This window comes from Aythya marila (assembly GCF_965140915.1).
Source record: "Aythya marila genome assembly, chromosome: 1".
NCBI lineage: Eukaryota > Metazoa > Chordata > Aves > Anseriformes > Anatidae > Aythya > Aythya marila.
Window position 1 is genome coordinate 62484705 of NC_139042.1, and position 12172 is coordinate 62496876.

The window sequence follows — 12172 nt, forward strand, 5'->3', positions numbered from 1 at the left end:
GACACGCACATAGATTATATTAATATATTTAATTGTTCATGTAAATACTTTCCTGTGGTAAGAAAGTATTTTGGTTAACAGATGCAGAATTGCTCATTCTCAGAAAAATTCCTGTTGTTTCACAGCTCTTGTGATTTTTTTCCTTTCAGTGATTGATTCTTGAAAGCGAAATGTAAAACCTATGAAACTTATGTCACGGAAGGGTTAGATCTGTGACTAGGAGCACGAAAAAGGCAGGTGCTCCAAAAACAAATATGATTATCAGTAGCGTGACCGAGTTGAAGAAAAAGGGGATTCAGACCAACATCAGCATAGACTGGAAATAGCAACATTACAGGGGGATAAAGACACACTGCTGCTTCTTTTGGGGCACATTTCAGCCGAATTTTTCCAACCCCTGGGTGCATCGGGCACCCAGATGGGGAAAGCCCCCAGAGCTGCCTCACGGCGGCAGCAGCCCGGGCAGCGCGGGGGCGGCGGGCGGGCAGAGAAGGCGAAAGAAGGAAAGAAGGGAAGGAGGAAAGGAGGGCAGAAGGGAATGAGGGCAGGCAATGTGGCGGCGCATGCCCGCCCGCCCCGCATGACGGAGAGCCGGGCAGGGCCGGGCTGGGTTGGCCGCGCCCGAGGGGAGCGGCGCGGGGGCGGCCGCGGCTCGGTGCCCTCCCGGCGGGGCGGGCGGAGGGGGCGGGAGCGCGGCGAGCCCTCCCCTGCCCTCCCCTCGGAGCCGGGCGGCTGCGGGGCTCCGCTCAGCCCTGCCAGGCGCTGCGGCGGGGCATGAGGGGCCGCGGGGCACCGCGCCGCAGCGGCGGCGGTAGCAGCACCACAACCACCGCTACTACCACCACTACTACCAGTAGCAGCAGCGGAGGAGAGCGGTGCGAGGCTTAGCCCAGCACCGGTGGCGCTGGTGGCGGCTCCCCGCATGTGGGCAGCTGAGCGCCCGCCATGGATTGCAGCCTCCTGCGGACCCTCGTCAGCCGCTACGTGAGTGCCCGCTCCCCGCCGCAGGCTCTCACCGGGCTCGGCGGGTGAAAACTCTCTTTTTTTTTTTTTTCTTTAATTTATATTTGGTCGTGTTTTTTTTTGAGCCGAGCTGTGTTTCGTGAAGCCGGCCGATTTGTGTGCGTGGGTGAATGCTGAGAACAAGGCTGTGCTCTGGGAGGGGTGCGTGGCGAGGATCACCGCCGCGAAGCCTGGGTTGAAGGAGAGTTGACCTTAGGGGGTGGCCTCAATGCTTTCCACCAGCCAGCTCGACTCAGTGGTGTTTTGAGAGTGGATCCAGTTGTATACCGAGGTGTGTGAGTGAGAATCTGGTTTCACTGAGCTCCCAACACCGCCACAGCCGTGGAAGCGCAGAGGTCGGTACGGCCATGGCCATGGTCAGGGTCAGGCAGCAGCAGGGAAACTCCAGCTTCTCCTTGGGGATGCGGAAGAAAGAAACGGGAAGCGATAGGAGCGAGAGGTGGTAGTGCCTGGCTTCTTTCTCTGCCTTGTATCCCCGGCTGCTCTCACCGCTCTGTATTCCCAAATGCTCACAGCCCTTCCTCCCCTGCAGGAAGTGCTGTAAGTTAGGAAACTTTCGTGCTCAGAGCGAACAAAAGTGTTGGCTTTGTTCACTCCTAGTTTTGTGTATGTGGAGTTATGGTCACATAACACACACTCTGAAACCTTCTGTGTGTGTGAAAGAAGAAAAATGGCAGAGGTGAAAAGATTTTACTGGCTCTTTGTACCATTTAGAGTATGCCGTGAGGTGAGGAGAGCACAGAGAGGTGAGTACTGAAAGCAGCCGTGTGTGTATGTGGATCCTTCGAAAGTAACCCTGAGGGAAGGAAGGAGGAGAAAAACGTAAATACAAGGAGAGAAGCAGAAGTCTCTGTGGATATGCAAAGCTCAGGTGAACCGTGCTGAGCTCTATTTAGAAACAGGCAGGATCGGTTCAGGTGTTGTGATCCCTCGGTGCTGATCTAACTGTAGGATTTAGCTGAAGGTTTTCATGTGTGTGTGCTTACATCTGGAGCCTGTACAAACCGTCTGGAAATCACACAGCACTCATTGTGCATAGAGCATACTGTGGTCTGCAAGTCTTTTCTGCATAACAGTGCTGCTAACCTCTCTTTCAAACTAAGCATTGGATGTGTTCGGAACAGGCTCGAGATTAACTCCAGGATTTGTTTTAAAACACAAAGATGTGTGTAAGAAGATAGCGTGCTGAAAATAACAAGGCACTTGAGCTTTTAAGTTGCAGACTGTCATCACCCTCCCACACCGCTAATGAAGGTAATTCAGCAGTCTGAAGACTGGACAAAACACTTAGCCCCTGTGAGGAAGTGTTCATATTTCCTAGATCACACTACTTTCTGCTTTGTTTTTATGCCAGGAGGCTGACTGCCTGGCTGACATGTATGTTTTCACCTGTTGCTTCTTGTTCTTTTGCACTTCTTCTCTGTATCTGGTCAGTTTCTTTTCTTTATTTTTTTTTTCTCTTTTCTTCCAAGGAAGGAGCATTTTGGAAAAAGCTGTTGTAAATAAACTTGGGTTCCTCATTTCAGTGAGGCCATTAAATCTGGCGAGCTGATTACTGTGTGTGCGGTTTTCTCTTCTTTCTACGGATCAACTATTTTTGTACAGCTACAGCACTGAAAATGAAAATTAATAGTTTTGAGTGCCGTGCCCGAAACAGCCTGCTGTAAATGAGCAGCAGATGCACACGTCTGCGGTGCTGCTCCGTAGTTGTCCACCCAAGCTATAAACCAAGCAGATACACTTCAGCAGCCTGGATGCCCTTGCCTCTTCCCAAGCTGCTTTCCTGTAAGAGAGGCCAGGCAGCAGGAGACCGGGGAGGGTGGCACATCCTGAGCATGTGTCCAGGTGAGCTCACGCGTGGGATAAGTAGAAGTTTGTGCAGAGCCTGCTTGGCAGGTGGTGCCTTAGGACTGCAGATGGTCACTCTCCAGGTCATGCCGGAGGTTTGTCTGCTTGCAGTTTTCCCTGGAGCAGGTGAGTGCCGGCTGGAGATGCTGTCGAGGTAGCTGGGAGCTCTTCGGGCAGTGCTGCGTGGTCTCGTGGTAACAAAAAGTTGCGTTGCACTGATGGAAACTTCTCGTGCAACAATCTCTGAGGCTTCTGTGTTGCAGCTTTTCTTTTTCTTCTGCTGTATGTTGCAGGGCATGGAGGTGTAAGTGATGTACCAGCGCTTCCCGAATGTGCTGGAAGTTTTCCCCCACCTCCTTGCCTTGTTGTTGTTGTGGTCACCGCCCCAAAGCGGTGCGATAGCGCGCATCTCAAAGGCTGTGTGGAAGCGTGGTGATGGCTGGGTGCTGCTGCTTCAACATGAAGTCAGTTTCCTGCTTAGTGCTTTTCCAGTACGTCTGCTGTGCCACCTGCGCTCAGCTTCTTATGTTGTATCATCTCCGTCTTCCAGGTGTCAGAACATGCCAGTGATGTGGGTTGGGGCCATATTCAGCATGCTCGTCATAACATAGCTTGTATCTTCACCAAGAGATGGTGTAGCCTCCTAGGACGGAGGCAGTAATACCTCTTTTTACCAATTTCTACAAACACATTCTGTTGTTCCGCCTCCTTATGGTCATCCTGCTGATTTCTTCTTTCACTCTAGGACTTTCCCTGTTCCATAGCTGCGGCCATACACAATCTATAGGGCTTCTAGTAAATAACTGGCTGTGCCAAAGGTGTCTGTTTCACTGTAGTGCAGCTGACCTAAAGTTCAGTGTAGTTCTCCAAATGCTTTCTGCTCCTTCAGTCTGAAATAGAGCAATGCAAATTTTTAATTGGGTCTGAGGTTAGTCTGTATATTTTGCTGCTTTAAATTGTATCCACCGTACTAGAGGCACCTTTGAATAATGGAGTAGGACGTCTTTGTATACGGCTTCCCCTACGTGGAACCACAGAATCACAATAAGCCTTCTGTAATTAAGACAGATTTTGACGACTGCGTCGTTTAGATTGCCTTCCCAACGAGGGGAAATACCATTATGAGGTTTGTATAAAAACCCCCTTTGGGAGCAGGGGGTACGTTTGGTATCACGTACTCTATATTAGAACACAACCTCTCCTTCTGGATGTGGCATTTGCATCAGGTGGTGCGCTTCTGCCTTACCCTTGGGCTGTTTGGGTGCTCCCCGAAGACAAGCCCTGCCCCAGGGAGGGCAGCCTGATGGTCTGAGGAGGCTGAGTTAATGCGCGCTGTCCCGTAAGCATCACACCGAGCCTGCTCCACCGTCAGGGCTGAGAGAGCCTTGTTAGTTAATATTAAAGCAGTAAATTATCTGGGGTGGGGAGGGGGACTAAACATACCGTCATAATTAACACCGTGTTCATAGAAGATGTTTTATGGTTGGATTATTTGGGATACTCATTAGATAGCGTTAAGCAATATATTGTGCCCATGTAACTGCTGTTGCAGTAGCTTTGCCTGGTAATCTGTTATTTTTTCGGCTGATCTTGAGACTTCTGAAGTTCTTTATAGCCGAGAGATAGCTAACTTAAAATAAGTCTTCATACCGTTTCTAAAAGGAATGTTATTTTTCCTGAGCTTAATAAGATGTGTGCAAGTGTCCTGTGTATTCAGATAACTGTGTCTGAATGTGGATTTGTGTATGTGGATTCGAATGTGCCCAGGCAAGCTGGGAAATGTCACTCTTAGCATATGCTTGTTTGGACACTAGACGGTCACTGAACATCTTGCAGCAGAAGGCAACAGCCTGGGCTGTGTTTGTGGGACAGCTGGCCCCTCATCACGAACTGCTGCTGCCCAGGTTGGTGCCTTTGGATGGCACAATAAATAACCGCTAGGTCAAAGGTCCATATTACTGAACACTTTTGCCTCTATTATGTGGTATATTTAGTAATCCTGCCACTTTATTGCTTCTCCTGTTACTACTTCGGGGTTACAAAGCTGGGTGTTAAATATTTGTTGCCCGCGCAACTATCTCTAAATGTGTATGGCAGCAAATAGAGTTTGACTTCCAAAAGGAAAGTGATTTATTACAGCTCAGTCCCCTGGGAGGCTTCTGGTCGGTTAGTTCTGCAGGTATTTTAGGAAAATCTGCTTTTGGGAGGACGGAATAAACGAGTTTACAAATGGCTGCTGTATTTTCTGCATCTACAGAAGTGGGTCAACTTTAATCGTAGTTTGAGAAGACGATCGATCAGTCTAACCAGAAAGTTGTTTTAGGGGTTTTTAGCATCTTCACCACTAAATTTCATGGTAGCCTGTGAGTTTTGGTCACTGATTTAACTGATAATGTTTATATTGGCAGAATGATTCTGGAACAGTTTTCTAATCAATTTCCTGAGTATTTTATATGTAGTCTTGATATAAACAAATAAATACTGAACTTCACTTTTTTCACCTGTAGTGTTACCAACCTTTGTATCTACTGCTTTGGCCTGAAAGCTGGAGGAACTACAAGCCTCAGTGCTCTGAATTACTTGTCTAAAAGATGGTCCATTTATCAAGCATTTCAGAGGACCTCCAGTTTTCTGAGCTCGCTTAATACATCCGAGGGCACGCTCCCATTCCACTTCTTGCCTTTCCTCATAATCACTCAGCTCGCCCTGCACTTTTGCAGGCTGGTGCTGAATGAGTGCTGTCTGGATGTTTCTTAGTTGGGGTGCCTGCTCAAATGAACGCTTCTTTTCTTAGCTGTCACTTACAGTGAGATAAAAGGGTTGTTTCTTTCTTCCAGCAGTATGATCTGACAGAATTTTAGGCTGTTTTAAATGCCATATAAACGTGTTGATGTCCTGCCTGTGTTCAAACTTTCCTCACCGTACAGGAGATGTTCTCAGTAGGGGCTATAGGCACGTGCTTACAAGCCAGTAATCAGGATCTTGCATTTTTTAAAGTGTTTGTTTCTATCCCTGGTATGTAACACACTTTTGATAATGTCTTGTGGATGTCAGTGTCACGATGTCTTCTTGATGCTTCCCATCTCGCCTTTCAGCTTTGCTGTTCGTGGATGCCGGTTGTTCTCGGTGCAGGAGGCTGACAGAATGTGTCTGAACAGCACGGGTAACTCCTGAGTTCCTATCCCAATTCCTATTTCCCCCGGCATCATTGCCTTGTTATTCTCCCAGTTGCTGTTTTTCCTGGGGAATTGCTCTGTATTGTGTGCTGACTTGATGCTTCTCAGCCCAGCTTTTAAAGAGGGGAAGTTTGAAAGCTTTGCTTCCCTCAGGAGTTAATTCTGCTGAAAGCTGAGTGTGGCTGACAGGATTTGGTGCTTCTGCAAATCCAACTAGCTCTTGCACACTAGTAATGACTTTTTTTATTGTTCTTTCTTGTTTTGTAATGTACTCTTTGGATGTTTCACTATAACCTGAGGCAAAACAAACAAACACCCCTAACCCAAAGGAAAGGGAGAATTGCGTGGACTTTGTTCATCTCCCCCACCCCATCAATTAGCTAATTTATACAAGAAAAACTTTTTTATTTTTTTATTTTTTTATTTTGAGACTAACTGAATGAAAATAGGACACTGTGTAAAACATTCTCTGGCTTCTTGCAAGTGAACTTTTATAAGCTGGTTGCTATTGACTACAAAATGTTGCTCACCTATATGCAACAGATCGTTTTGCAATTTCAACTCTCCAAATGAAATGTTTGCTGCTATCGGAGTTTGCCTCAGTGACTTAAAATAGATCAAGAACTCCTAACCTTGCCATTTTTAGCATCAAAAGTACATGCAGTTTTCCTTCGGTGATGAGAACTGCATAGTCACTTCTGTCCTTTGTCAGGTTTTTTTATTGAAATATAGTTTTGGTCCTGGGCCTCTTCTGGGGGACAGCAGAACATCGATACTGAAAGCAGGAAGCCTATTCAAAATCGTTCTTGGGAATGGAAGAGGGTAAGGTACAACGTAGCACATTTATAGCTAAAAATCCCTGTTGACTGTTTCTCATTCATTCTTCGCTCCTGTCACACAGCAGTAATTGAAACCAGAAAAGTGGCAGGGTGAAGTGGGATTTTCTAATGAGTCAGCCTTTTAAAGCTGGAACACTTAATAAAAAAAATAAATATAAATGGGTCGACAAGTGAAGGGTTCCACAAATATAATAGCTGGCTGCTGCTTGCCCTGCCAAGGTGGGGATAATAGACTCGTTTAAGCTCACCAGAGTGAAATGCAGCTGGGAAACAGTTGTGTTCCCGAGGTGCTGCAGCCTGACCAGCAGTGGAGAGGAAACAAAGCAAGAAAGAGGGAGCAGATGTTTGAGCACCTGTTATACAACTGGATTTGATGCTAGCATTTGTTTGTTTTTGAACGAAAGGGCCTGCCTCTCATCATTTTAAGTCTTTTAGCCAGATTACGTTTTTCCAGAATAATACTACTAATTCTACTGGTTTGCCATTACCCCGTGTAATGTAGTATTTCTATTTCTGTAATTGTCGAGGGACGTTTCAGCTGAAGTTCCTCCCGAGCTGAGGCAGAATGACACTGGAATGCTATTATCCTCCCTGCCATAATTGCCATGGCAACACCTGCAGGTAGACGAGGCAAACCAAGGATCCTTTTTCTGTCACACAGATCTACCACTTCTGTGTTTCTTCTTCCCTCTCGGTAATGACTCTGAGACCCTTGTGGCACAAACGTGCCCGGAGTTGTCACGAAATGTGTTCTGCTAGCTTTTGTTCAATTTAAACTTTGACTCTGATTTTGTAAATGTCTGTTTTGTGATGCTATCTTAAAAATGCGTGCTTTCTAGGAGAAGCTGGCAACCCAGCCTGGGTTATTTTAGGAGATGGATGGGATGAGCCAGGGGCTAGGGAGTTTGTCTGGAACTTCACAGAAGACCATGGGCTATTAAAGCACTCACGTATTTTACAAACCTGGATGTTGATTTCCCCGATCTTCCTTCAGCTTTCTTTACAACAGGGATAAGAGTACTGCCCAGCTCTTCCACAGAGAAGTTTTAAGGGTAGTTCAAGGCTTTGAGGTAAGGAAACACTGTCACAGGAAGCAAACTGAGTGCCAACATGGGCCTGTAATCCTTGTCTTTAGCGTGCCTTTTTCTTTGCTCTTAAGTGTTCTCCACTGCCACAGGAACTGCTTGCAATTTCAGACAGCACACGTGCACACCTCTGCAAGTACATGTAAGTGGCGGAGGAATACAGAGAGTGTGTGGGGAATAATCAGGGGGAGCAGAAGAGAAAGCAACGTTAACAATTATGCCAGGTTATGTCTAGTGACTGAGGCATACTGTGAAATTACATTCTGGGGTGCTTATTATGTTATTGTTGAAGCTCCTTAGAAGCATGAGAACTGAAGAATGGGGAGGTTTCATAGGGACACCTTTCCATTTATTCTGCTATTCCCCGTAGATTATCTTCTCTCTTTGAAATATGAGACTGGTTAATTTGTTTCCTTCATTAATCATTACTCATCTAGATGCAGGGTGGGGTGAGGGGAGAACAGTGTTTTGTTTTCCTGGTGGCACTGACTAATCTCTTTGCTTCAGTCAAAAGAGGATTTCGTCTAACCTATTTAAAATAGGGGATTAAGGACAATTAGGTTCTTCCCCTACATCACTGCTAAGATAGGATGTTGTGAAATCCTCTGAAAAGCACATCTGTTGAAGCACCAGTGAAGTTTTGCAAGATTAATGGTAATAATAATCAAAACAGTTATGCAGAAAAAGAGACTTTATGTGTGAAGTACGTGTCCAGAAAGAAATGTGGATGGACAGAGGAGATGGAAAGGAATCTTTCTGTTTGCCCAGTAGCTTTCTGTCTCTAATGCTTCTAATTTATGCTGTGAAGTGGATGCGTAGATGAACTGAAATGGATTTCTTGTTATCTGAATTACATTAGCAACTTTCAGTTCATTCTTAGCATTTTACGTAGCCCTCCGTATCTTTTCAAAGTACCATTAATAAGTTGCTTGCACAAATGAACATCACGATGAAGTACAAACACTAATGCTCATCTGTGCTTGCATACCGATTTTTGTGCCACTCATGATGGTTACGTGGCTTCTCTTGAGGTGGATCTGAGTTGGAAGTGGCATTTGAATAACTGACATTAAGCTGCTGTACTTGGCAGGAGGTCATTGCAAAGTAAAACCATGAGAAATACAACCACTGTTGGAAAACATGATGTGTGTAAGATGGCATTAATGTAAAGGAAAAATCATTTTGTGCATTTCGGAGGAGATTTGGTTAAAAGAACAGACATCTGGTAAGTGACAAATGACTTTCATGAGGTGTGGATAGCACACAGCAAAGCTGCAAAGAAGATAGTGGAACGATGCCACAGAAATTGCTCGTGTGACCTTACGCTTAATACTAACCATTGCAGGTGGGTTACTGATAATCACTGTTTCTTTAGTTTTGTTTCCTCCAGAACAGTAGTGTAGAGGGTCCGATCTACTCTTACGTTTGAATGATAATACACGTGAAGAAGGATGAAAAAGTTGAAGAAAGGTCAGAAAAAGCTGAAGTCTGTTTATTTCATCTTATTCATGAGGTGACTTGGGGTGGGCTCTCTGGCCCAGCCTGAAATAAAGTGTTTCCTGAGCGAGTGGAGGTTGGGGCTCTAGAGCACTCAAGCTGACTTCAAGGAAAGTTGTGGTCTTCTCTTAAAATACATCTGATGTCTTTGCTTATGGCTTTGGCTTGATGCTATGCCAGTGCATACCTTCTGCCTTCTGATGCTGTTATAACCCTAGCACTTTGTAGGCTATTGTAAGAACTTCATCTGCATATATGGGCCGGGTATCAAACTTTACTGTCAGGTGAAGGAAAGGGCACATCAGTCATCGGTAAAGTACAGCAAAGGCAGACGAAACAGATTGTTGGGAAAGCTGATGTACTACTTATTCTGCTATTTTTTTTATTTTTTTTTAAGAGAGAGCAGACTATTTTAAATTTCACTGTTACGAAAGCTCTTATAAGCCAGGCTACCATTTAATCTTCCTATAAAAATATGCCTACGTAGAAACAGCCCTCTTTCATTATGTGAAATATGATAGGTATGAGAGAAGATATTGCAAAGGTAGGCTCAAAGCAAGTGTATTGACCAAGTCATAACTAAAAGAATAATTAACTTTCGTGCTGATGTTAGCAGAAATGTAGTATAAATAAGTTCAGGGAGGGCATTTTACTTTGCTCAAAAAGGCTCCCTATGCTATAAGCAGGTTTTGATTGATTAATGTTAATGCTTTTCTTCAGGTTAATGTTCAGCATTTTCTCTGTAAACATGGAATGCACCGAAATGCTAGCGCTTCTCAATAGTGTTTGGTGTTACAGATTAGTTACAGTTCCTTTCTAGCAACTTATGTGTATCCTTTTTTGATGTATCAGTGAACTTTTAAGATTGCACTTACAAAATCTTTCACACTCTAGCCTCCTGGCCAGCAATATAAAACTTTTTGGAAAGCTTAACTCTAATAAAAACAAGCTTCTCTTCATTGGGGTTTAAAGAAGAATCAAAAATTTCGCAGCTAACAAGTATTGCAAATGTTCTCAAGCTAATTTAATGTTTGAAAATCTACATGCTGGATTTTAAATATACTGCATAATTGCTGAGAATGTTTAGTGTTTGTAGCCCTTTGTACTGAATTTTCAACTAATTCCTGGCTACCTTAAACTGGAACAGCTCTAAGAGTTTGGGATCAGCCCACTCTTCCCTGTTGACTCCAAGCTGTTCTCAGGAATGTGTGTCTATCCTCTGTACAATAGATACGTAGCCACTTAAATACATGGCTGGTCTTCGGTATCATAGTTGGGAGTTAGAGGTGGAGAGGGCACTAAAGCTGGAGCTGAGAAGGACTTTGTTCTTACCACTTCTGAGCACAGCTGCTGAACTCTTTTACCTTCTAAGACTACAAAAACAGACAGGGCTCTCATCATTTCACCTGCAATGCTGACGTGTTGCTCGTCTGAACATGCTGACTGTTCCCTACGTGGAGCTGTCAGGTGACCAGGTATACTTGTTGGCCAGGAGGTGTCTGCGTGCTGGCAGCAAGAAAAAAGAAAGGAGATAGGGGAAGCTCTGTCCTCAGCCCAGCACTGCTCGGTCACATTAACGTGATGCATAAATACGCTGCCTTCTTGATGCCTCCAGTTCTTGGCTGACGCGAGGGGTTTAAGCCTGCATGCTTAGTGGCTGTAATGATGTAGAAATGAAGGGAAAGCTTCAGATGCTCATGTGAAGCAATGTGCATGAACATAGGCAGGTACAGACAGAGCTTTATGAAGGGCAACCTGGGTTGTGGTTTCGCAACTCCCGTCTCTTTCAGCCCGGGAGGTCTCCAATTTGAAGTGCTTGTGTTTTTTTTTAGGAGGGTTCCAGCCTCTGACTTCTTCCCGAAGAAGTAGAAAGGCCACCATGAGCATTTTGACTTCCTATGTTAATGGTATCTGCTGAAACTTGTTCAAAGAGCTTTTCTGCCAGTGTATGTATAATGTAAGTTAAATATATAAATGACTCCAGGCTAGGCTTCTGCTGGGTGTGTGGAATTAAAATATCAGTATTCCCTTGCTGTTTCCCAGTCTAGAACAAACTTTAAGGCATTTAAAACTCAAAGTAATAATGCTTCTACCCGGGCTTTTTGTGTGTGTGTTAAAACTGACAAAAACCAGACAAGGTTTGGTTGAGTCACAGTTGTAGCTGAGTCACGAGGTGAGACGTCTGTGAATGCTTTCAGTGCTTTAAGACTCGTAAGACTGCAGCAGTGGCTTTCCAGCTGCTTGCCTTCAGCCCCCAGTCAGTGCTCGGTGCTGCTTATGAGGGCTGTTGGTGCTGCAGAGCAGCAGCTGCTTGCTTGTGCAGCTTGGAGTTGACCTTGGTGTTAGGGCAGGCAGCAGTGCCACTCAACTCTGCACCTCCAAATCCACCTCTGTGCCTTTGAGGCCTCAGGGGAAGAGCTGAGATGTGGGTTTTGGGGCCTCTGGGGAGCTCCCTGCCTGGTGCAGGGTGCCCAGATCTGCCCTGGGGTGGGAAGGCCCCGTTGTGGTCCTGCTTCTGCTGCAGTGTAGGGGTTGGAAGGGACCTCAAGAGATCATCGGGTCCAACCCCCCTGCCAAGGCAGGTTCCCTAGAGCAGGCTGCCCAGGTAAGCGTCCAGATGTGCCTTGAATATCTCCAGAGAAGGAGACTCCACAACCTCCCTGGGCAGCCTGTTCACTTGTTCTTTTCCCTCCTCTTGTGCATG

At 45.5% G+C, this 12172-nt stretch overlaps 1 protein-coding gene across 4 annotated transcripts in view; it reads left to right on the forward strand.

Moving 5' to 3' along the window:
• Positions 1-703: 703 nt before the first annotated feature.
• Positions 704-12172, forward strand: part of ATP11A (ATPase phospholipid transporting 11A) — a 125405-nt gene continuing 113936 nt past the window's right edge. For all 4 annotated transcript variants that reach the window (XM_082767909.1, XM_082767910.1, XM_082767912.1 and 1 more), the window contains exon 1: positions 704-984. In XM_082767909.1, the coding sequence (XP_082624035.1) occupies positions 946-984 (39 nt within the window). In that variant the 5' untranslated portion in view covers positions 704-945. The remainder of the gene's footprint in view (positions 985-12172) is intronic.